The following is a 25,742-nucleotide window of genomic DNA, read 5'->3' as shown; positions in this document are numbered from 1 at the left end:
TTCTTTTATTTTTTTTCTTCTTCCTGTTCCGCTTGTGGCTTTAGGCCGACACGCCTGTACGCAGGGACGTCAGAGGCCTGGCAGGGGAATGGCCGCCCGCAGCCAAGGCAGACCGTCAGCCCCCGCCCGGACTCAACAGAGCAACCCCCGTCTTTCTGTTCGCTTTCCCCGCCTGCCCAACGCTGCTCCCGGGTGAAGCGGGGCCGGCGCCGGGCGGTGCCGCGAGCGGAGCGGGCGGGGCCGGGCCTGGCGGCGGGAAGGGCCTCCCCTCAGGGAACGGCGGGCCCGCGGAGCGTTCTGGGAGCCGTAGTCTCCCCGGGGCGGTAGGCCGGGCGCCATCTTGTGCGCGGCGGCAGGCCCGGCGGCGCGGCTCCCACGCCAGCCCCCACCGGCGGTAGGGAGCGGCAGCATTCCCGGGGGGAGCGGGCGCCGTTCCCCGTCACCTGTCGGGACCGGGTGCCTGGGCAGCGGAGACCCTCCCGCCATGGCGACGCCCGCACGCCCAGCTCCTCCTCGACCTTCCTCCCGTCATGCACCGCGCGTCTCCGCCTGTTCCGGCCCAGCGCCGCGCGGTGATTGGCCTCTCGGGCGTCCTACCCGGAAGCGGGCGCCGCGGCAAGAGATTTGAACGGCAACGGCCGCCCCGGGAGGCGGCTGCCGAGCCGGTGAGCGTACCCTCCGGGCCCCGCTGCCCCGCAGCCCGTTAGCGGCTCCCGGCGGGTCTGCTGGCGGCAGGACTCTGGGGGGGCTGGGCGCCTTTCGCCGGGCCGCGCGGGCGGGCTCGCGAAAGGAGGCTGCCGCCGCGGCGTCTCCTTGGGTCTCGTTCGTTGCCCCGCGGAGGATACCGCCGGGTCGGGCGTGCTTGCCTCTTCGGCAGCGCAGTCGCCCGCTCTCGCTGGCAAGCGTTAGTCAGGAGCCGCCGTAAGACGGTAGCCGCCTGTGCCCGGGGCCTGCGGGCGCTCGGGCTGCCCCGTCTGGTGAATTTCCCGCTGGGGGTGTAGCGCTTGGTCATCAGCGCAGGTCGCCCCCCGCCCCGGCCCGCGCTGGGCTGCAGTAAATGCGTTTTCCGTTCCAGAGTCTGCTCAGCGTGGAGAAGCCCAAAGGCCGGCTGCAGTTTCTCCTCGCAGGGGCTGAGAAGAATTGCCGGGTCCCCGTTCCTCTCAGAATGGCTTTAGGTGATTATGAGGAAATTCTCAAGTGCTACGAATTACATGAAACGATTGGAACAGGTAGGCCTGATCCGTGGGCACAACCCGATGCGCGCGCCCTGTCTGACCGCTCTCGTGCTTCCCTAAGCACACGTTAACTGTTGCTGTCGAAGGCACGGGGCACGTTTCTGTTGTGTATTTTGCGTGGCAGAGCTCTGGCAGTGTCACTGAAAGTTGGCGTCAGTGATCGCTTCTTGCTCTAGTGAAGACGCTGCCTGCTGTGTGTGTGACACATCCGCTGCCCCTGTGAGATTACAGGCAAGAAAACGTGTCCTCACGCTGAGCTTTCAACGTCTCTTTTTCCAATCCTAGGTGGGTTTGCAAAGGTGAAACTCGCACGCCATCTCCTCACTGGTGAGAAGGTTGCCATAAAAATCATGGACAAACTTGCTCTGGGGGTAAGCCATGAGATACTTACAAGTTGGTGGGATCTTCCGCTGCCCTTGCGGAGTTCTTGAGAACACAGGGGTGCGACGTGTCAAAAGGCAGCCTGCCTGCCCTTTGGGCTATTGGTGGATGCTGTAGTCTTGAAAGAATATTAATCTCGTGGCCTCTTGTGGGGAGGGCGACATTCTCTGGCTGTAGAATTGAGGAAGTTACAGATTATTACAGTAATTTGAACAGAACGCTGGTGAGAATACTGGCTGTTTTTCGGCTGCCCCTCTGGGTTCGGCTGATCAATGTGCCGGAATTGTAGGAGAGTAACGGCAGAGCTGCTGCTGGGTTGAATTTGGGCACTTGAATCGGGTGCTGTCATCTTCGCGCTGTGGAACTTTGTATTGCACGGTAGTCTGGTGCTTACTGTGATGGACAAGCCTTCCCAGTAGCTGGCAATTTCATGGCTTGCTGTTGTGGTCTCTTAGGATGACTTGCCTCGTGTTAAAATAGAAATTGATGCCATGAAGAATTTAAGGCACCAGCATATTTGCCAGTTGTATCACGTGATAGAGACATCTGAGAAAATGTTCATGGTCCTAGAGGTAAGCAACGGTGTTTCTCCTGTGGCAAAGGTTCCTGGTTTTCGCTGTAGCAGTAGCTGATAACAGAGTTCAAACGAAACAATTCTTAGGAAGTTCCCTGAATGATGTGCATGTTCTCTCTTCCTGTAAAAGCCGCTCTTTGCTGTTGACAAGAAGTGAAATAACTGTAATTGCTACCTTGTGCTTCAGTTATTTTAAAAGAGCACCAGGAGGGTACGTAGGGCCCCGGAACTCCGGCGTGGTTGTCACCTCCTGGGCAGTTTGTATGGCTGTGCCATTAGTGTGATGTATCTGTCGCAGCGCATCAGGCAATAGTCAGGCTCCTCGGCTGCTCTGGTCTGCTGCGATGCCGGCTGAGGGCACGTTTGGGGGACACCTGGGCGCTACCGTGATAACGCAGAGGGATGGAAGAGCGTCCTCGCACTGCTGTTTGGATTTCCTTACTGTATTCTCAAGGTATTCTCTTTTTCCTGTCTTTGTGCAGTACTGTCCTGGAGGAGAGCTGTTTGATTACATCATTTCTAAGGATCGCCTTTCAGAAGAGGAAGCTCGTGTGTTTTTTCGGCAGATTGTTTCGGCGATTGCTTATGTTCACAGCCAGGGATATGCCCACAGGGACCTCAAACCAGTAAGCCTGAAGAGTAGCTAGATTTGCATGAGTGATAACGAACGCTCGCTTTCATTTCTCCATTAGGAGCTGGAGTAAGTTATGCCTTCTCTGTTCTCTGGTGCTTAGAGCTCTTTATCTAGTGTCTTCTGAAAGAGCATTGTTTCGGCTTGCTACTGTGTTCCTCAGCTGAGCTGGATGTGTCTGTATCTGAGGAAGGAGCTTCCCTCGGCTTCCTCTGAAAGGGAAGCAGAACAACATGCTTCAGCTGTGAGTGGAGCGGAGAGAGGAATGTGACTTGGAATGTTACTTAGACGTTTTTGTTCTCCCCTTCGTTGCAGCTTGTACCTGTAGAGAGACTTTATGGTGCCACTCTGTTGTGCAAACCGCTGTATTTGCATGCCCAAAGGAAAAAGTGACACGGATAATTTAAACAAGCGGTGGTTAGAGAGAAGGTGCAGGGGGAGCTGCATGCGACTGGACCCATCCTGTGGCTTTGCTGTCATGGCAGGGTTTAGGGCATCATCATCCCTAAGCATCAGTGTAGGTAATGGAAGACCTGAGTCCCTTTCTCCTTGACGGGGTTAGAAATTTGCATTTTTACAGCTGCTGGCATCTCTGAGAAAAGCAACTGTTTTAGCGCACAAGCGTTTTCCTAGAGAGCTCCTGAAATCTTTGCCTCCGAAGAACTTCTCCCCAAACAAAGCATCGTATGTACCTTTGTGAAGGAGCTGGCTTTGCAGTTGGCGAGCGGACGGATTCATAGGCCTGTGTGATAACTCGGGTGGGAAGTGGCTTCTAGAGGCTTCTGTTGGAACCTTCCGCTCAAAGCAGTGTCTGACCAAGCTTCTCGGGCCTTATCCGTGTCACATCTTCGACCTCTCCCAAGGATGAGGCAGCACGATCTCTCTGGGCAATCTGTTGAGCCCTTCACTGTCCTTATGAGGAGAAAGGCATTTCCTTAGTTCCAGTCTGAACCTCTCTCCATGCCTGTTGTCTGTCAATTCTCCCACCGTGCGCTGCTGTGAAGAGGCGAGTTCTGTCTTCCTGCCCTCCGGGGAGGTATTAAAAGGCTGCCACGACATCTCCGCTGAAGCTTGCTCGTCTACAGGCTGAAGGAACACCTTTCCCCCAGCCTCTCGTTGAGCAAGCGCTCCAGCCCCCTGAGCACACTGCTGGCAATCCCCAGAGCTCACTTCAGTTGTATGGCCTTCCTGCGCGGGGGGCAGAAGCTGGTTGCGCTGTTGTCGCTGTGCTGAACGGAGGACTGGAGTGACTCCGCCAGCCGACTCGCTGTGCTCCTTTGAACACAGTCCGTGACGCTGCCGACTGCCTTTTCTGCCAGAGCAGGCTGCTGCCTCACATCCAGGTTGCTGTCTATCAGCCCTGCCCCACCCCCCAGACCCTTCTCAGCGGGTAGGAACTGGGATTCCCCATCTGGAATACGGGGTATGTTTGGTAACAACCGATCAAAATCTCCAGAGGAGAGATTTAGGTAAATTCTAGCTGCTAACAACACGAAGCAATAAGGCGAAAGAAAACGTGCTCCCTTGGATACTTAGGTTATAGAAGCACTCATTACCGCTTTCTCTGTTACCAGGAAAATCTGCTGATTGACAAGGAGCATAATTTGAAGCTGATAGACTTCGGACTTTGTGCCAAGCCAAAGGTAAGAGTATCAGTTGCTCTCCCAGAGTAGGGCTAAATTAGCTGCTGCACGCACATAAAAACCGCGCGTTTGACTTCAGAGGGCAATGCAGAGACTCGCCCAAAGATCCTAAATTCAAGCTGTTTGCGTAGTTGTCGTCCGGTCACTAATTACGGGGTAGGGGGCTAGCTGCGTGAGAGAGCAGTTAACTGCGTGTTACGACCAAACTGTTAGATAATTTTCTCCTCTTACATTTCCCATTTTATCATAAGTTAAGGCAGAGATCATCTTGTGCGTGTCGCACTGCTGTGCCCTGCAAAGACCTATAATATAAAGCTGATGTTGGCATGCATTTCTCTGTAATGAGTTTCAACGGTGTCTGTCTTTTTCAAAAGATTTGTGTGTACGTGGAGATGTGGATCGGGTCAAATAGTTTATTCCAGTTACACTTACAAATCCTCTGGTTCCACGTGCTTGTGCTGAGTAGTTTCCCGAGTTTAAAATCGGTTTCTAGGAGGCCTTTCTATTTGTCAGCTTAACGTGCGAGCTGGGTGCTGTTAAGCAATGGTTTAGTGGCAAGAAGGTCTTACAGATCCAAAGACAGTTGCTTGTCCTCAGATCGTGTTACTTAACTCAAGTTAGTCTTGATTCCCTGCAAGATGCTCTGTTAGACCACCGTCTCGGTGGTGTCATGTCATCTTATTCTGACTTGCTTGGAACACAGCCCAGGCAAAGTCATAATGTGGTTTTGACAAGGAAGTCGTCTTAGTTGTTCTTCGTGAAGTTATTGTCTTAAATATTGGTATAAATAACCAGCTAGCCTCATGCCCAGTAGCTCTTGGATCACTTCTTCCCAAGTTCCATCTCTCTTCTCTCCGCAGTTGCAAAGGAAAGTATTCTTATCAGAGGAGGAGCTGCGGAAAAGGCTGCTAGGATAATAGGTGAATGAGCAGCTTGGGATCTGAATGATTATAGGGTCCTCGTGCTCTTAGACAACTTTGCTATTGAAGCGTATATTGCACCAAAGCGAACGTCAGGTGGATGCAGATGCATGGCAGAGGAAGATGAAGCCTCTGAGGCCTCTAATATGGCATGGGTGGAAGACTTACGCTGTGTTAAAGCCGATGCTTCTGTGTGATGGCTTTTCTGTGTTCTTCTAGGGTGGCCTTGACAACCGTCTGAACACGTCCTGCGGAAGCCCAGCTTATGCAGCACCGGAGCTGATCCAGGGCAAAGCCTATATTGGCTCAGAGGTATGGAGCACCGGTTTGGGTTAGGGGGGTTCCGCCACCTCCCCCTGCCGGGTATTTAAGTATTTAAAGGTGGTGAAGTTCAGTTGTGCTCACTTGGTTTCTCTCTCAACTACTACTGGATAACATTGCCTGGATCGTTTTCGGAAGCTGTGTGTCTGGCCTCAACAGTCACAGCCTGGAACAGCACGTAGTGCTTTTGGCCGCAGGTCGTGTCACTGGCTGGTTTGTCTCTGACTAGTCCTTCGCTATCGCCATTTGTTGCTCTGTATTTTAGTGCCCTACAAAACAGTAACTTAAATGCCTTCCTTCTGCTGCACGTTCTGTGGAGCAGTGATTTATTCTGTTAATTATCCAGCTCTTGTGGCCAAGTTTTATGCAGTTTCAGTATTTTGTGTGCTTTACCAGGTCTGTCTTTGGCTTGAAATTCTTGTATGGAAACTTGCTCTCTTCATACTGTGCAGCGTAGTAAAATTTGAGAGAGAAAAACCGTGGAGTTTATCCAGCTTTGATTCCATGTCTAGAACGTGGTACTCGCCTTTGTTCATCTATCCAAACTGTTGTCGTTGCAATCCCTTCAAACTTCCTAAATTGTTGGGCCGTGGGATGGAGTCGGTCTTTTTTCCTTTTGCATACTCTTGCACCACTGTCCTCAGCCTCTCACTCCTGCTTTCTTTCTTGTTTTGCGTGAAGTCTGGTGCCTTGCGAGCCTCCTTATCTATGGTCTAAGTGGGGATTACGGTATGAGGCGGTATGAGGCATGTGGACCTTGTCGTGCCTCTACGAGCAGAGAAGAAGCAGCAGGGTTTTCAGGTTGATGGCACCTGTGCTGGCGGCGGCTGTCATCCGCAATACGTTACCATAGGAAATCCCGTGCCATTCCTAGTTGGATTTCATTTTCGCCAGCGAAATCCTTGTAGATTGAAGGTAATGCAGCAATTTAGTGACCTAAGGGGAGGATACTTGTTTTACTGGTGCTCTAGCTTGAGTGAATGGAAAATGGAGTTTGGGTTGCGCGCTCGCACTTGGAATGTAAGCATTCTGTCCAGAATTAAGGAGCCTGCTTCTCATGAGCTGCATGTGGGCTTTGCCAAAGGGGGACAATGTTACCTGTCTACCCTGTTTTGGATAGATCATGTTCGCAACTTCCACTTGCGTTTATGTTGTAGGCGGATATTTGGAGCATGGGAGTCCTGCTGTATGCTCTGCTGTGTGGCTTTCTCCCCTTTGATGATAACAGCCTCATGGCAGTCTACAGGAAGATCACGGTAGGTATTGGTGCTGGAATACGCTGGGAACAGACATTGCTAAGCATTACAAGAGGTCTTTGCTTTCCTGATGGCAGAACCTGTTGAGCTGTGCCTCGTGCGAAAAGGCATAGCTGCTGCATCTTGTTACACTGTGCTACTTTTCCTATCAATATTTTGTGGGTTTGTTTCTGTCTTCAGTTGTCCTTTGCAGTACTCTAGCTGGGTCCTGTAAGAAGGTAGGAAACTGAATTTCAGGAGAAGCATTGTCTTGCTGGTGGGCTGGATTTTTGTGTCCGAGCCTTGATCTGGCTTCTCCCTTTATTGTATGGAATAGAATTGCAACTATGTAATTTGATTTGCCAAAAATAATGTTCTTGCACGTCAGCTATTCTCATCACAGAATCCCAGATTAGCAGGGGTTGGCGGGGACCTCTGGAGATCATCCCGTCCACCCCCCTGCCAGAGCAGGGTCACCCCGAGCAGGTGGCACAGGAACGCGTCCAGGCGGGTTTGGAATGTCTCCAGAGACTGAGACTCCACCACCTCTCTGGGCAGCCTGTGCCAGGGCTCTGCCACCCTCAAAGTAAGGAGGTTCCTCCTCATGTTGAGATGGAACTTCCCATGCTCAAGTTTGTGCCCGTTACCCCTTGTCCTGTCCCCGGGCACCACTGAAAAGAGCCTGGCCCCATCCTGCTGACACCCCCCCTTTTAGTATTTGTAAGTGTTGATAAGGTCCCCCCCTCAGCCGTCTTTTTTCCAGACTGAAGAGACCCAAATCCCTCAGCCTTTCCTCATCAGAGAGGTGTTCCAGTGCCCTCAGCATCTTGGTAGCCCTTTGCTGTCCCCTCTCCAGCAGTTCCCCGTCCTTCTTGAACTGGGGAGCCCAGAACTGGACACAGCACTCCACGTGCGGCCTCACCTGTACTGCAGGACCTTTCAAAGATGATGGAGAGCAGCCCAGCAATGACTTCTTCCAGCTCCCTAAGTACTGTCGGGTGCATCCCATTGGGACCCATGGACTTGTGGATATCCAGTTTACTTAATTGATCTCTAACTTGATTCCCCTCAACAAATGGGAAGTCTTCCTTTGTCCAGACTTTCCCTCTTACCTCCAAAGTGTGGGACTTTTGGGGGCTGGCCTGTGCAGTGAAGACTGAAGTAAAGGCGGCATTCACTAACTTAGCCTTCTCTGCATCCTCTGTCACCATGGCTCCTGTCTAATTCAACAGCAGGCCCGCATTTTCTCTAGTTTTCCTTTTGCCTACAATATACTTGAAGAAAGCCTTGCTGTTGACTTTGACATCCCTTGCCAGGTTTAATTCCCAGGAGGCCTTAGCTTTCCTCGTTTCATCCCTGCATACTCTTGATGGCATTCTTGTACTCTTCCCAAGCAGTCAGTCCCTTCTTCCATGTGCTGTAAGCTTCCTTCTTCCACTTGAGCTTTTTCAGAAGCTCACTGCCCAACCATGCAAGTCTCCTGCTTCCCTTGCCTGATTTCTTGCTCTTAGGGATGCACCAATCCTTAGCTTGGAGAAAGTGGTATTTTAATATCAGCCAGCTCTCTTGAGCTGCCCCTACCTTCCAGAGCCCTAGCCCACGGGATCTCTCCAAGTTTCTTGAAGAGGTCAAAGTTAGCCCTCCTGAAGTCCAAGGTTGCAGTCCTGCTTGTTTTGTGGATACTACCCATGATCCCGAACTCTATCTTCTCATGATCACTACAGCCAAGTCTGCCCCCAACCTTAATGTCCTCCACCAGTCCCTCTGTGTTTGTCAGTACCAGGTCCAAGAGGGCTTCTCTCCTTGTTGGCTCCTGTATGACCTGAGTCAAAAAGCTGTCATCAATACACTGGAGGAGCCTCCTGGACTGTGCGTGCCTGGCTGCGTGGTCTGCCCAGCAGATATCAGGGTGATTGAAGTCCCCCATGAGAACCAAGGCCTGTGATTGCAAGGCTACCTTCAGCTGTCTGTAGAAAGCCTCATCAGCTTCCCCATCCTGATCAGGTGGCCTGTAATAAACACCCACAACACTGTCCCTCATATTTGCCTGCCCCTTAATCCTTACCCACAAGCTCTCTCTTCATCCACCCCCAGGGAGAGCTCAGTGCATTCCAGTTGCTCTCTCGCATAAAGTGCAACTCCACCACCCTGCCTCGCTGGTCTGTCTTTCCTGAAAAGGACATAGCCATCCATGACAGCATTCCAGTCATGCGAGCTGTCCCACCATGTCTCAGTAATTGCAGTGAGATCGTGGCCCTGCCACCGCACACAGACCTCCAGCTCTTCCTGCTTATTCCTCACGCTGTGTGCATTGGTGTATCAGCATTTCAGAGAGGGAGTTTTGTGTGTAGTTTTCACCCTTGAGGGGTGGTGGGCCTTCTGGTTCTAAAAAATACTGGCATGCTGTCCCACAAGTGCTGAGCTACTACGCCCAGGTGCCTCATTGACAAGCCCAGTTGCATCCCCCTCTGTCCTTCGAATCTAGTTTAAAGCTCTCTCAATGAGCCCTGATAACTCTTGTCCTAGGACTGTTTTCCCCCTGCAAGATAAGCTATTCCCACCAGCAGGCCTGGTGTCTTGTCCCTGTCGGGACAGGGAACTGCTGGAAAGGGTGCAGCAGAGAGCTACAAAGATGATTATGGGACTGGAACACCTCTCTTATGAGGAAAGGCTGAGGGATTTGGGTCTCTTCAGTCTGGAAAAAAGACGTCTGAGGGGTGACCTTATCAACACTTATAAATACTTAAAGGGTGGGTGTCAGGAGGATGGGGCCAGGCTCTTCTCAGTGGTGCCCGGGGACAGGACAAGAGGTAATGGGCACAAACTTGAGCATAGGAAATTCCACCTAAACATGAGGAGGAACTTCTTTACCCTGAGGGTGGCAGAGCCCTGGCACAGGCTGCCCAGAGAGGTGGTGGAGTCTCCAACTCTGGAGACATTCAAAACCCACCTGGATGTGTTCCTGTGTAACCTGCTCTAGGTGACCCTGCTCTGGCAGGGGGGTTGGACTAGATGATCTCCAGAGGTCCCTTCCAACCCTATGATTCTATGATTCTATGATTCTTCTAAATCAAGCTGTGGTCAAAGAACCCAAAGTCCTGCCAGTAGCACCAGGCTCGGAGCCAGGCATTCATCTGCTGGCTTTTCCTGTTTACCCCGTCATCACTCCCCGCAACTGGAGGGGGTAAAGGAGGACACAACTTGCGCTCCCAATCCCTTGACCAGTCGTCCCAAGGTCCTGCAATCTCCCTTCGTTGCCCTCGGACTGCTCGCTACCTTGTCATTGCCTACCTGAAAGATCAAAAGGGGGTAATAATCTGAGGGCCGTACGAGGGAGGGAAGCTGCTTCTTCACATCCTTAACCTGGGCCCCAGGGAGGCAGCAGACCTCCCTATATAGTAGGTCTGCTCTGTGTATCAGGCCTTCCTTCCGCTCCCTTCAGTAGTGAGTCGCCTATGACAATGACCTGTCTCTTCTTCACTGCAGAGGTTTTGATGCAGGGGGTGATGTGGCTAGACCTTGCTGACACCTCCAAGCTGGAAGAACTATCATTGCTCATCATTGTCCAGTTTCCCTTACGGAGCACTGTACCTGTTATAAAATGACACCTGGGAAGGTGGGATAGTCGCTGGGCAGATGTGACTGTGGTGCCTGTTGCACCGGGCAGGAACTTCTTGTTGCCATTGTCTCCCATTGTTCAAGTCACCACGTTGTCGGGCGGAGAGAGGACAGAGTTCTCTGCAGCAGGGGTTCTGTCTGCCTGCTTGGTTTCTGCCATGGGAGGCAGGGAGCGACTCCAAGCATCTCTCTCTCCTCTCACATTCCCTGATGGTCCTTAACCTGCTTACCTCCCCCCTGAGCTCCATCACTAAGCAGAGGAGCTCCTCTACCTGGGCACATCTCCTAGAGGTGTGCCCACCACTGCCGTCTGCCACCAGTGTAAGAGCAGGGCGCACCCTGCAGCCAGACGTCTGTGTGGCAGGATGTTCCTGTAAGAGATCCATCTGGGAAGCTGCATCAGAACTGGTGGGTGCAGGGCTGACAGATGCCATGGTCTTCCAAGTGGAAGAAGACCGTTCTCATGTCTACCAAAAGCAGGGTTCTGCATCTGTTGTTAAGCTTTCCTTCTCCAAAATGAGGAGGAAATGTAGGACATGATAATCAACAGAAAGTTGAATAAATAGTAAGTAATAGAATTCAGTGATTGGTTCTGTTTCCCTGTATTTTCCTCCTGATGCAGCTAAACAGCTGCTGTTCCACATCATACATACACCTCTGCCAACCACTTCTCAGCTGCCATCAGACTCACCCAGAGTCTGATGTGTCTTAAAAAAACCAACAAAAAACCAAAAAAAAACCAAAAAAACAAACAAGCAAACAAAAAAAACCCAACCCAAAGTTCCTTGAGAGCAGAGCGTCCAAGGACTGCTGTGGCAGAAGGCAACTGACAGCTGATCTACACAGGGAGTGTTTTCAGGGGGCATAACAATCAGGGCTCTACAAGGTGCAGGATCAGTTCATCAAAGGGCGTGGCTTTTTAGCCTGGAATTGGAGTGGACTTGAGTACCTTGACAGAAGATATATAGGAAGTTCAGTATGAGTCTTTGTAAAGAACTGTAAAAAAACCCAACAACCAAGCAAACCAAAAAACAATAGCTGACTGATCCAAAGAGATCGCGTAAAGGTGCCGATATTCAGATGAGTCACCATTGAAATGGTATGACTTTCCTACTTGAATAATCTAGAATATCTTGAGTAGGAAGGGACCCATAAAGATCGTTGAGTCCAACTCCCTGCTCCTCGCAGGATTACCTAAAACGGTGTGAGTAAGAGCTTTGTCCATCCAGATAGTGTTGGCAAGCGCTTGCAATTTCTCAGTAAAATCGCTATAAATGGGAATCAACTAGGTTGTCAGACAGCCTTTAGCTACCCTTCCCTCTTTGCTTGGGGTGTGAACTGTGTTGTTGAACCGTTGAGTCACTATACATGGAGAACTCATCCATTTCTAAGTGTACTTCTGTAGGATGACAGAAAATCCTTTATGCTGGTCGTTATGCCAGGATGCAGAACTTGGTCAGTGATCAGTGTGCTTAAGGCATTCGTTCTCTTAAACTTGTCAGTAGTTGAAACGTGAGCAGAGATCTTAAGATCATCAAAGGCAGTTTCTGCATAGTTACAATTGTCTAACGGGAACTGGGAGCTGAGCGGTTTGGACTGACAGAATGTTGGCCAGTGAAAACGTATTTAAGTGAACCGAGAGACAAGTTTTAAAACTCAGTCTGGGTGCAGTTGGAAACTGATCATGTCACAGGTGTTAAGATGCAGGCTTGCTATTTCCACTCTGAATTTGTCTTAATTTTACATGGTTGTGAACTGAAAATCGCTTGAAATGAGGACACTTATGCACCATTGTGGAATTTAATTTCACACATTATAGAACCTGAAATTTATTGTAATCTCAACCCATAACTCTTGTTTCAAGGCAATGTAATAATCTGCTACTTGAATCTAATTAGGATCATATGACTTTTGTGCAATGTTTCTTTCCCTGGAATGTTCCACAACTTTTAATTTGAGAATACGTCAATAAACTCCTTTAATTTTTGAGTGAAAAAATCAAGCATGTGATGGAACTTCTGGTAAAAAAAAAAAAAAAAAAAAAAACCAACAAAAAAACAAGCAAGCAAAAAAACCGAAAAGTCCCCCAAACCAACTTATTTCTGGTGTGATTTTCTGCATCTGGTAGCTATTGCAACCTATTTACCTTCCACCATTGCCCACAGTCAAGTAGATGCTGATTTCATTTTTCCTTGTCTCATGTTCTGTAGCAATACAGAACATAATAATGTTCTGTATGTAATGTAATGTACAGAACATAATAATAAAATAAAAACAAAATGCAGATTACACGTTTTGTTTGACTTGGCTTAGTTTCAGAGTAAAGCTGTGTTGTGAAACAGGCTACAAACTCTTCATAAATAGCACATTAGTGTAGTCTGTAAAGATGTAACTTAACTTCTTTAACCTGTGATGTCAAAGTAATGCATGCTCTCCTTAGAAATGTACGTTGCATATAATACCACCTGTTTTGTTATTGAGGCATTTATTTGTAGGAAGAAACCTGCTGTGAAAAATTGATAGTTATGTTGCTTCACAATGTTTACTGATTTTAATTTATTTTTTTCCTCCGTTTTCATTGACAAGTAAATGATCCTTGATGGTGAATTCGTTTGTTTTTTAGGTACTGTTGTTTTACCTCAAATCTGAAAGCCATTTTCACTTTTCTTCTAATCAAGAATTAAAAAACCCCCAGTAAATAATTTGATTGAAAGAAACTTACCTGTTAGATCTGTAACCTTTTCCCTGTCTGCGGTATGAGCAGAGATCAAAACTGTAGCATTAGATGTGACCTATTCAAAAAAAGATAGCTAAATGTTGAGGATGTGTTATTTTTAGTTCTGAAAAGTAGTGATTTCAATGAACATTACAATTTCAAAGTGCTAATATCAGTCATTCATGCTCCAACATTGTTTGCGCTTCTAAAACTTCATTTCATCATATTTGATATGATGAAATGATGCAGTAGGTAAGGAGCAGGTTAGCTGCAAAAATGGGCTGAGAGGGACATCACACAAGCTGAGTGGGTGAAAACTGCATCTGATAATTCAAACGTAGCATTCTCCTTACTGACACATCTGGATTTTGGTACTACCATTAATTTATTCAAGTTATTCTTAAAGCTACATTTGCATGTGCCTGCTGTTCTTCCTTTTTGACTGAATACAGATGTTGGTACAATCCAAGTAATGTACAGTTCGTTTTGAGCTAGCTGTTCAAGGTTCATTCTCAGTCTTCTTTTCTGCAGAGGGGAAAATACAGTATTCCAAAGTGGCTCTCTCCTGGCAGTACACTACTAATTAACCAAATGCTGCAGGTAAAGGAATTGCTTCTATTCAACAGGTCTATAAAGTACTATTGCATAGGTCAAAACATTACATCGATGAAATATTTTTAAAATATTCAGTGTTTAAACCTGAAGTTTTATAATTTTTGAAGAGAAGGTGAATGTTGTCTTCTGCTGAAAATTCTTTGAGTTGAATGATTTGGTATAGAAATAACTAAGCAAAGTTCAAATAATCAAACAGAGTCTTCAAGCAGCCTGCATTTGGTTGTTCTTAATTGTGTTTTATAAATAATCTGTTTTATAAATGAAGCTAAACATACTGGATATGTATTTGGGCTACATAAGCAATCTAGCTAGTGCTAAATATTCCTGGAATATTTATTGTAACTGTAGGTTCTGTGACTGCTCTTCACAGCGCACGTGTTTGACCTTCCTTTTGCTCAAGCTACAAAGCAGTATTGGTTTCTGTTTGAGCTTGTAACCACCCTAAAATTCTGAGTAGAAGACAAACTGTTTCTTCAGTTCTTCTCAATGATTTAAGCATCAGCTTAATATTTATTGCCCACTAGGTGGACCCAAAGAAGCGGATTACGGTTAAACATCTATTAAGTCACCCTTGGCTCATGCAAGGTTATTCTGATGCTGTTCAGTGGCAAAGTAAATACACAGTAAGTACACTTGTCAGATGAATACTTGATTTAATTAAGTATTTAACGTGATCTTTACTGGCTTAGTACCATCCTCACAGTACAGGGGTGGGAAGATGTTTCTCCAAAGACGAATTTTGAGATGGCCATAGTTCCATTCTGATTCCTCTTGCTGTCAAAATGTTGCTACTCTCTCTAAATTTCCCTTGAGGAGGAATTTCAAATGTGTTTTCATTGCATTCTGCAACTGATGCTTAATTCGCAAAATAACTGACTTCTCATAAAAATGTGAAGTATTTCTGCGTGTGGGTGACCAGTTGATTCTCCAGGCTGGTTGGTCAATACTTTACGGGCAAAAGGCAAATGTTCTCAAGAGCATGTTCATTATGATTATGGTTTATCTTGTGTCTAGTCCGCACTGAAAATTTCTAGATTGAATAAAAATTCGACCTCATTGAAAGTATGTTCATCCTGTCTATCACTTGTTTTACTTGTGTGAGAGACTAAGGTAGTATGGAGAGGGGAAAAACCAAAATAATCTAGCTGTCAGTAGTAAGTACTGAGAAGTTCCTGCATGTTTGCAGCCGGTGCCTCCCTTTGGCCACTGGATGCCACTGTTTCTCTGGATAAAGAGCAGCCGTACTGTGCTTGCAGCATCAGTTCTGAAGGGCTGTAGAAAAGATGTGCATGTCTGATAGCTTTGAATATTTAAGGAGAGATGAAAGTGTAGCTTCCATTCAAGTAAAAATCTCATCTGCTGTCAGGCTTATTTGAATTCACAACCTCTCACCAAGGAGGGGCCAGACTGTGAAGTTGTTGAACTTGTATGACTTTTTCAGTCCATTCCCTACAGTATTTAGCTGTGATGCTACCTATTTAAAATACAAGGTCTAAAATCATAGTTGATTATTGAGCTGCCCACTGAGTTTCACGACAGTATCACAGTCGGATATGGATTATGAGACGACTTGAAAGCCTCATGCTTCAATATCTGTCATGTTCTTGCAGCTGAGACATCTTGATGAAGACTGCGTAACAGAGCTTTCTGTGTTTCATAAACAGAGCAGGGAGACTATATCAAAATTAATATCAGAGGTAAGAAGTATATATTGGTAATTTACAGTAATTAAACACAGTAATACAGTAAATAAACTTACTGTATTAACAGGCTAATGCTCACTCATTCTCAGTTATGAAATTTTTAATACTTTCCAGAATTGAGGAGCCCGTGCCGAACTCCAGAATCTAACTGTAGCTTATAATTACAGTTCTGAAGTTCAAACTTTTTTTTTTTCCTTTTCCTCTAATTGTGCTCGTGATAGTTCCTAAACCTTACTGTTATTTCTACGCATGGTAAAATCCTTCATAATCTTTTAAAGTCAAAATAGACTTAAAGAAATTCGTAGTTGAAAAACAGATGCCATTTCCTGGGCTAGCTTTTGCTTTGAAATGGTTCAATAAGTAAGAGGAGAAAAAAAAAAAAAAAAGAAAGAAAAAAAAATATCAGAGCATCACCCAGACAGACTATAAAATACATTTTTGAGAGTTACTATTCGCAGTTTTTAAAAGTGGAATAAAAATGACAAATGTTGAACTGAGTTCTAGAAGAACTGCACAAATGTTCAGATGCAATGACATGGCAAGCTGTAGAAGGGACTTAAAACGTGATGCATACTCCAGCTTTACCCTGAATCGGAAAATTCGTCCTGGAAGTTAAATTTTTTCCTTTTTTATACACGGTAACAGTGACATAGTTCTTCATTTTGGAAAAACTGTCAGGGTTTCCACATAACTGTAGTAGAAACGGACTTAAAATATGTGTGATACTTAAGATGCATTTGTGGAGTTAATGCTACTTGTTCTTCAGTTATAGGAAATAATCTGTCTACAAGGGGAAAAGTCCTTCCAAGTAGGTTTGTGTTATTTGCACAGTCCTTTATGGCAGTACTTCTAATCCCTTATAACTAATTCAAACTAGTTGTGCTATGCTGCAAACCTGTCAAGCTTTGTACCCGTGTTTCTCACACAAGCAGAGTTGCCAAAAATCATGCAAAAAGTTGGTGCCACTCGTGGAGGAAGAATGAGGAGGGACTTCCAAAAAATTGAGACTCTGCTTGAAATATTGGCTAAACTGAATTAATAGCTTTGCCATTTATTCAGTAGATAGATTCTGGCCCCAGGACTGGTTTTCATGCTAGTGAGCATACTACAGAGTAACGTGCAAAGAACGACAACCATAGCCTGTTTCTTGATCTCAGACATGTGTTGTGAACCAACTGAAGTCTGAAAGTACACTTATGTCATCAAACATTAGGGTGCACATCAGGTAGAAAATCTTGCAGAAATTTTCAGAAGGCTGAGCTTGCTTTGTTCTCCTAATGTTTCCAAAGAGGAGATTAATTTTTTTTTTTTTCCCCCCCTAGTGGAAATATGACCAGTTGTCAGCAACGTATCTCATGCTTCAGTCCAAGAAGGCTCGTGGCAAGAGTATTCGCTTAAGTGTTCCATGTCTAACAGAATATGTTAGTACATCACAAGCCGCAGGCCTCGAGGTAAGTTTTTTGAATTCAACAGGACAAAGTACTGATTAAAATGCTGCTCTGCATTAACAAAGCTGTGCCTAGAAAAACAGACTGGTGCCCTAAACTTACACCCTGGTTTTAGCCAGGAAAGAGTTAATTTCCTTTCTAGTGATTGCTGTGAAGGGAACGTCAACAATACATATTGTTTTAGTTGTTGCTAGGCGATGTTTATGCTTTTCAAGGACTCTCTTCAGCTTCCCATGGAAGCTGAGAAGGGAATACAGACAGGACAAGGGAATGGCTGATGGAATATTCTCTACCACAGACGGCATGCTCAGTGTATAAGTGGGGGTTGGGTGGGAGGGGGGATCCGCGATCACTGCGCGGGGTGGTACCAGTTTACCAGGGTGTGAGAGTGACTTCTGTTGTTGTTGTTGTTATTATTATTATTATCCTTTTTGGTATTTTTTTTTCTTTTCTGATATTGTTCTATTTAACTCTACTTCAACTCACGAGTGTGGGTTTTGTTTTGGTTTTTTTTGCCTTCCTTTTCCCTTTCCCCTCCTTTTCTCTCTCTTCTCCCTGCAACATTTTTGGGGGAAGGAGGGGTGAGCAAGTGGCTGCATGGTCCTAGTCGCCAGCTTGGGTTAAACCATGACAATGTCAGTAAGAGACCATGTGTGCAGTCAGCCAAAGTCTTGGTCATTAAACAGCTCAATCTCCTCATTAACATGTTTTTGAAAGCAGGGCTGCTTCTTGAATTGGTATTACTGGAATAACTGTCTGCGGGGACGTGGTGTGTTACGTGTACTGCACAGAACGTCCCCTTGGCTACTCACAGAAATGGACTAAAGTTGCCCAGTGTCTGGCCTACGTGATCATTCCAGATTTTCCTCTGTGATGCCTAACTTCTTACTCTGCTTTTTCACACTTGTGTGTAAATATTTTTGTACCTTGCTAGTTGCGTTTAGCATGGCTTAGCAAGGAAGGTCTTTTGAAATATCCTGGTGTGTCATCTGGGCAGCCTACTTTGAGATGACACGAACACTACATGAGCTGATGATGATCAAAGGAGAGAGACCCATTCCTTCCTCATCTGTTTCCTTTCAGAACACAATCCCAGAGAGGATTCTGTTTATTTTTAATAAAGGAAAAATGTTGCTGATGTTTTTCTGATTAATTGCATTCTCATGTGGGCTTGTATATCTTACAGTAATTTCAGTTCCTGTGGTTTGGTAGCAAATTGCAGATAGGGCACTTCATAACCACTCTACAGTTGCTAAATTGCTTGCAATGTCATATATAATATGCAGCTATATGTGATGTCAGTGATGCTCGTCTGTATTTGACAAACTCAAAAACATTCAATAAAATTGCAGACTTCCTATTAACCGTTCCCCCTTGAACTGTAGACATTGGTGTAAAATTGTTAACTAGCTATCTGAATGTGCTATTCTCTACATAGAGACAAGCACTCAGAATAAATACTTTCTTATGCACCCGATTCAATTGCATGTAAATCGTTTCAGTTCACTCATACAACTGCTTTGAAACGCAGATGAGAATTCTAAGATTACCAGGGCTGCATAACAAATCATGAATCATAAGTGTTGATGAATATGCATAATGTGCTTTCCATGATCATGGTGGGTTAGTCTTCCACACTCAGATGATTTGAAGTCGGAGGTTCTCTAGGTTCAGTAGCGCTGATGCTGTGAAGTTACTTCATCTTTAGTGGTGCCCTAGGTAAATTCATCTGGCTAATGCTACTATTTAACATACGCATTATGCCTTCACAGATGATTGTGAAAACCATGTCCACACAATACAACAATCCAGTAGTCCTCCTACAGCTCTCAGGACATATTTAACTTACCTGCGTGTAGATACTGTGAGTGAGTATCACTTCAATTTGCTGAAATGCCCAACTGGCAAAGTTCTCTAGCTAGAGCTGGTCTAATGTGAAGACAACCAAGCAAACATAACCTTTAACTTAGCCAGTTTCTGAATTTGGTGGCACAAGCTTGTACGTGGTACTGCCTTGTTTCAAGCAATTTGATGTAGAAGGATATTCCAAAAAAATTCACCATGGCCTGAATTTCATCTGGAGCAGGGTAGCCAAGGAATCCTGTTCAGGTATTCGTATTGTAATGGGACGTGATTTCACCTACAGTATTGGGCTGCTAGCTTGCTTGCTGTACTAGGAGCCCCCGGTAAGGCCTTTTTAGTAAGTCATCGTAGTAGGTCTGGTAGCATACCAGGAAGTTCTGTTTCTTTTCCAGTAGTAATGAGAGATCTGATCATTTCAATATCCTTCATCATAGAGCAAGAGAAACTTACCTGCCAGCAGAGCAAAGCTTCCTAAAATGGGATCCATTCCAACCGAGGACTGATAATTTGGAATACCTGCAATTTCGCTGAAGTGGTATGAAACAGGTCCTTGGGAAGAGTTTCCTGAAAATAGCAAAAGGTGTTAGAAACTAAGGGTACTGTGGTACGCATCTGATTGTATGTGGTGTGAGCCATGAAGGGTAGCAGTCTTGGCTGAAGTTATGAATCCTGTGATTTAAGAAACGACATCTTTTTTTGGAGCTAGCAATTACATGAAGGCTTCTGAATGCCAGTTCAAGTACTGTTGCAGATTACATAATCACAGGTTTTGGTTGTCATGTGTTTACCTTTATCCATCCCCCTTTCAGATTTTACTGCATTCTTTTCTTGGGTTTCTTTCCAGCTTATTATTTGACTTTTGTTACAAAGAGCTTGTGTTGAAATCAAAGGAAGGTATTTTTTGTGACTCACTTCTCTTCTTGATGCAGATCATGAAAGATGACTTTGTAACGCTTGAGAATAATTTCCCATCTGCTTTTGATACAAATGATAAATCCATAATGACAATGTTAAAGTCATATAAAACTTAGGTCTCGGTCATGCGAACTTCCATGAGCTATTAGCCATAATTAAGAACTTAGAAAGAAGTAAGATTTTGTGACAATTCTCTGATGAAATCTTGCTATTAGTAGTGCAGTGGAATCTCAACTGAGAATGAGTAAATGAGGCAGTGAGGATTTTAAAATGGAGAGGAAAACAATAAGGTACAGCAAACAAGACCTCAGAGCCAGGCTAGAGCTGGACAAGTCTTTGAAGAAGTTCCACCTGTCTGTATCGGACGAGAAAATCCAATGAAGCAATTACAATTACACAATCAAACCAAATGAAAATTCTTAGCTGTGTTTAGATGAGCTGGTGAGGAATAGTCTTAAACGTGCAAGCTGAAGAATGTGGAAGAGCAGATAAAGAACTGGCAAATGACTTGAGATGTTTATTAGCAAGTTATAGATGGAATCAGGAGTATTGAAGAGTTTTTAACTATTTCGCTCGATAGGCAAGCATTGTATGGTATTTTTAAGCTGCTTCAATTTTATAATTTCCTTGTCTGTAACACTCCTGAATGTGATCAGAATACAGCAAAGGATGTCTTCTTTTTGTTACATCTCTTGTAGCATTCAAGGCATGATGCTCAACTGTACGATACAGAATTCACACTGTCAACTCCAGTGACAAGAAAAGTGGCATCAGAGAAGCATGAAAACAAAGAGAATGTTGATACAGAGTCAGCTTTAAGAAATGAAATGCCCTTTGCGCTTCCTGCTCCAACGACTTCTTCTGCGAAGAGTCAGATTGAGACGCAAGTACAAACCATACCCTTTCAGGCACCTGTCTTCAAAGGTACGTTGAATGTAACTAATGAAAACTTAGAACACACATGTCGCTTAGAAATTATTGTAAATTAAAATACGATCACAATACTTGTGTATCCAAAACATCTGTTTCTGGAAGACTTAACCTTTTTTGCTGTATTCACCAGCCTGGTTCTTCTAGTACATCGGTAAGGTGCTGAAGGAGGTTTAACCATACATCGGGGCAGGTTACTTGTATGTTAATTACAGAAGTCACTGCTGCTTACGGTAACACACGCGCATGCCTTTTGGTGCGCTCTGACAGGGAGCCAAGTGATGTGTTCCTAAAACTTGTATCTGGTTCCACTCTTCCACGAAGGCTGAGAACACAATTTCCTCAATACTCTGTTTTTTCTTTGATATTACTTTGAGTGGAAAATAAAGGCGTACTTTTAGTCAAATCTGCTTTTACTGCTGCTTAGAGAATTTTTTGTGTGTTTGCATATCAGTGTTTTCATAGTAACAGTCCGCTGTGGCAGTGAAAACACTTGCGTTAACAATGTATAGATCTTACAGTTACGTGATGGACCACAGAAATCTGGCTAAATTGTGTTAGCTTTTCCGAGTTACCAGAAATTTCTGTCCTCAGCCTGTCTAGTCCATTCTTATGAAAATGGATGGATCCTGTATACACATTACCGTTCCTTTCAACCATTAACATAAAAGTTTTGGTGTTGATACTGTAAATGCTAACTCTGTCCTTGAAATGCCAAGGACTCTTTCCAGTAGGAGACTCTTCTGTTCCAGATGCTAAGGAACATTGTTCAGAAACAGTAAGTACTTGTAGGCTGATTCAAGTTACAAGGGATCTTGGACATGCTGCTGTTCAGTGACATCCTTTGTAAAGCATTTAAGCAAGTGCGCTGCAAAGACTAGTTGTTTATATGAGTTTTATTTCTTTTCTCTTAAGGTTGTATGTGAAGAACTTGTGAAGTTTGACTTCACAAAAGTAGATGCTCTTTCTGAAGTGGGAAATGCAGAAACACTGTTTCTGCTCATTTTAGTGAGATATTTCTGAGGATTAAACAATGAAAAGCTAATTCTTTGTTTCATTGAAAGACTTTTGGGTCAGGAAAGGTAGTATTAATATTTTCTTAGAGGTGGAAAAGTGGAAGTATCTGTTGGAAATTTTGACATCATCATTGTCTGGGGCCAGGTGCAATTCTCCAGAGAGCTGAAACTTTAAATGCTGAAGTTGAATTTAATTTTAGCAACTCACTGTTTCACTTGGTGTTTGCTTCTGCACATTCAAAACCATGCTCTGCAGAACTCTCAATGTGTGATTAGTAGAACTTGTTAGGCTGTTACGTAGAGTGTATTATTAAACGTGGCTGTACAAGCTCACACCCTTCCTATAAGGGAAATGGCTTGGTGAAGAACATAACTATTTGACGCAGTGAATTGCTCACTATTTATTCTGGGACTAGTGGCAGAGCAAGAAAGAAATTCTAATCCTCTTCCTTTCCAAATTTCTGATATTGAACTGCATTGGTCGCTCTAAGGCTTGACTTGTAGAGCCCTGGGGAAATCAGTCACAGTTTTTCTTTGTAAAGTAGGGGTAGTATTGTTATATTAAAAACGTATTTTATCATTCTGAAGATACAGACCTGAGATAGAAAAGGGGGGGCGATTTTAGAAATAAATTATTAATCATGAGAAATCCTTGCTGAAGAAAAGAAAATCCTTTATGCAAAAACATACCTGCTTTGGCTTGGATTCTTTCTTTCAGAGAGACAGTTCACTGCAGTCACCCCAATTAAGAAACCCACAAACCCAACAAACACAGATGAATTGACAGCAGCTGAGGTTCTTCCCAAAAGGAGGTAAATGTCCAGTTATTTGTGTACACTTCTGATTTAAAGCAGGACTACCTTAATCCATGTACTGCCTAGGGAGCCTTGTTACAACAGCAAGTAGTTATTTCCATTCTCTTGGTACGAACCTTCCTAAAACCCTTTCTACATTCACTGGAAAACACTGAAGGCAGAGAAAAGTTTTAAAACTATGTCTCAATTATCTTCAGAATATATTATTTTCCATAATATAAGTTCCTTCTTATTCTAGTTCCCCAGAGAGCTGCAGTTTCTATATACATCTCTGGGTTTAAATCTCAACTGACTTTCGAACAGAAACTCTCATAATACACTGCACTTGCTTTGGTTTTCTTCATTCCAACAGGTCTGGTAATATTTTAGTGATGTATCCAAAATGACTAATTTCTGAACACCGAGGAAAAATAGCTAATTAATTTTGTTCATGTAACAGGTGTCACTCAGGGGAATTAGATCTCAACGTTGCTCATGTGAGTCGCAGCCAAAAGAAGAGAAAAGCCAAAGTATTCGGAAGTCTTGAAAGAGGCCTAGATAAAGTGATCACAATGCTTACACCAAGCAAAAAGAAACGATGCGCTAGAGATTGTCCAAGGAAACTTAAGGTAAGGTTGCTGGAAAAAATCTTACTTAAAAAGAATTAACAGTAAAGTTATGAGTAGTAAGTTACATTTTTCTCTTTAAATATGGCGATGGTTTAGTCCTGCAAAAGCCTCGTGGCGCCATGCCTGTTCCTTGCACATCAGAAGTGCTCGGTCTCGGCTCGGTGATGCACCATCAGCAATCTCCTGGCTGTGGAGCGTGCAGGAGGGCGCCCGAGGCACAGTCGTGTGTCTGCCTTCTCAGTCTGCCCCGGCCCTCCGCTGCCACTTCGGATTTTATGGTGGATTGTAGTTTGGGCATGATTTAATATTAATTGTTTGGTGTTCTTGCTGCTACTGCAATGTGTTAGTTATGATAATATTGGGAAGTTGAAGCATTTTTCACAAGTTTGCTACTCCAAAGCTTGCTTTATGAAAATTTTTTGTAATTTCTTCAGTTTTAGGAGAAAGATTTTTTTTTTTCCCCCTTGACTCTTATTTTAATGATCTGACTACTTTTAGGCTCACTATAATGTTACCACCACTCAGCTGCTGAATCCAGACCAACTGTTGAACGAAATAATTGCTATTCTTTCAAGGAAGCATGTGGAATATGTTCAGAAGGGGTAAGTGTAAAAGACGATGACTTCAACTTGTATTTGTCTAAATAATCAGTACTCCAATCCTTGATAAAGTGAAGTATTTAAACTTTCTCAGCCTCGCAGTGTAAAATATAATAATTTTATAGAAAGTGTACAAAGCGCTAAATGAAGGTATGCCGTAAGACTTCTCCACCCGATGCAAAGCAATGTTAAGTGAGCTCTAATAGAGCTTGGCAGCTGACAGCTGGGAATAGTGAGGTGGCTCTGAAAGGCTGATGTCAATTTTATCTGTCTCTTGTGAAATTGTAAATACAAAAGGTTTGTTATGGTACAGTCACATGACCAAAACAGATGATTTTGGGAGATAATGCGAGTACCTCTAACCTTCATTCTTGGCAGGTAAAACACATAAACATTTAGCCAAGAGATCAGTATATTTTAAAAGCTGCACAGAATCTACACCTTTGTCTAACCTTATTGTAACTTGTAGCATCTACTAACTAGAGTAAGGTACTGAGACTAGGATTGGTTCCTAGTTCTGATCTTCTTGTGCTCACTTACGAATATGCATTTTCTAAAGTTCTTGAATATGTGAGTGATAGGCATTGTAGAATGTCAGAGTACACTTTAACCTCTGATGCATTTCCAAGCTCAAAATCTGGAAGGATAGTGAACTCCACAGAGGCGCCTCCTCCCATTGTAATGATTTAAACTTCAGATTCAGTTTCTCCACTCGTCACACCAGCTGAGCTGTAACCAGCCTCTTGGCAGCCGTGACTCTGCAGAGAGGAGAGCAGTTTTGTCTACGAAAAATTGTGGGAACGTCTCCAGACTTCCAGCTCTGCACTCGGAGAATGAGGGCCTGTGGCTGGGTGGGACGTTGGTGCTACATGTCACAGAATCACAGAATGATGGGGGTTGGCAGGGACCTCTGGAGATCACCCAGTCCAACCCCTGCCAGAGCAGGGTCACCCACAGCAGGTGGCACAGGAACGCGTCCAGGCGGGTTTGGAATGTCTCCAGAGACGGAGACTCCCCCACCTCTCTGGGCAGCCTGTGCCAGGGCTCTGCCACCCTCAAAGTGAAGAAGTTCCTCCTCACGTTTAGGTGGAACTTCCTACGCTCAAGTTTGTGCCCGTTACCCCTTGTCCTGTCCCCGGGCACCACTGAAAAGAGCCTGGCCCCATCCTCCTGACACCCCCCCTTTCAGTATTTATAAGCGTTGATGAGATCCCCCTCAGCTGTCTTTTTTCCAGACTGACAAGACCCAAATCCCTCAGCTTTTCCTCAGGCAGGTCAGCCCCAACCTGTCCTGGTGCGGGGGGTTATTCCTCCCCAGGGGCAGGACCCTGCACTTGCCCTTTTTGAACTCCATGAGGTTCCTCTGCGCCCAACTCTCTGGCCTGTCCAGGTCTCGCTGAATGGCAGCACGGCCTTCTGCTGTGTCAGTCACTCCTCCCAGCTTTGTGTCATCAGCAAACGTGCCGAGGGGACACTGTACCCTCATCCATGTCATTGGTGAATATATTGACTGAAAACTCAAAGCCTTGGTTCACTAAATTCTGTGTTGTTTCCCAATATTCTGAATAGCAATGGGATAATGTCTGTAAAGTGCTTTTATTAATTCAGAATTGCATTGCAAAAGAAACATTAAACAGTTAAGCGATTACTCTGTTTTCCCTTTGTTTTGTACAGTTATACCCTGAAATGTCAAATGCGGTCGGATTTTGGCGAAGTCACTATGAAGTTTGAGTTAGAAGTGTGTCAGCTCAGTAAAACTGAACTGGTGGGTATCAGGCGACAACGGCTTAAAGGTGATGCCTGGGCCTACAAGAGACTGGTGGAAGACGTTTTGTCCAGCTGCCAGCTGTGACTGGCTGATGCATGTGCTGAGGAAGCAGCAGTTTTGTACTTGAGGCTTTTGTATGTTTACATTACTTTGTAATAATGTTGTGCAACTCTTATGAAATAAAATTC

General features: G+C 45.0%; 1 protein-coding gene across 5 annotated transcripts; it reads left to right on the top strand.

Annotated features, from left to right (window-relative positions):
- Positions 1 to 25,742, top strand: MELK (maternal embryonic leucine zipper kinase). 5 transcript variants are annotated; one of them, XM_063320913.1, is made up of 17 exons: positions 1 to 665; positions 1,076 to 1,229; positions 1,521 to 1,606; positions 2,072 to 2,188; positions 2,673 to 2,816; positions 4,396 to 4,464; positions 5,604 to 5,696; positions 6,863 to 6,961; positions 13,806 to 13,874; positions 14,414 to 14,512; positions 15,500 to 15,586; positions 16,915 to 17,043; positions 20,517 to 20,742; positions 22,483 to 22,576; positions 23,019 to 23,187; positions 23,686 to 23,789; positions 25,461 to 25,742. In XM_063320913.1, the coding sequence occupies exons 1-17, from the start codon at positions 531 to 533 to the stop codon at positions 25,636 to 25,638; spliced, it is 2,052 nt and encodes a 683-aa protein (XP_063176983.1). In that variant the 5' UTR covers positions 1 to 530; the 3' UTR covers positions 25,639 to 25,742. The 5 variants fall into 5 exon arrangements, with proteins under 5 accessions (XP_063176983.1, XP_063176987.1, XP_063176986.1 ...); XM_063320917.1 differs by lacking the exon at positions 2,072 to 2,188; XM_063320916.1 differs by lacking the exon at positions 5,604 to 5,696.

The sequence above is a fragment of the Chroicocephalus ridibundus genome, chromosome Z, assembly GCF_963924245.1.
Source record: "Chroicocephalus ridibundus chromosome Z, bChrRid1.1, whole genome shotgun sequence".
NCBI classification, from domain to species: domain Eukaryota; kingdom Metazoa; phylum Chordata; class Aves; order Charadriiformes; family Laridae; genus Chroicocephalus; species Chroicocephalus ridibundus.
This window is presented reverse-complemented; position numbering and strand designations above follow the sequence as displayed.

Coding starts and splice junctions, on each gene's coding strand:
- MELK (XM_063320913.1), top strand. CDS start 531: ATGCACCGCGCGTCTCCGCCTGTTCCGGCCCAGCGCCGCGCGGTGATT. Junction 13,875..14,413: donor TAATTAACCAAATGCTGCAG/GTAAAGGAATTG, acceptor ATTGCCCACTAG/GTGGACCCAAAGAAGCGGAT. Junction 23,188..23,685: donor ATTGTCCAAGGAAACTTAAG/GTAAGGTTGCTG, acceptor GACTACTTTTAG/GCTCACTATAATGTTACCAC.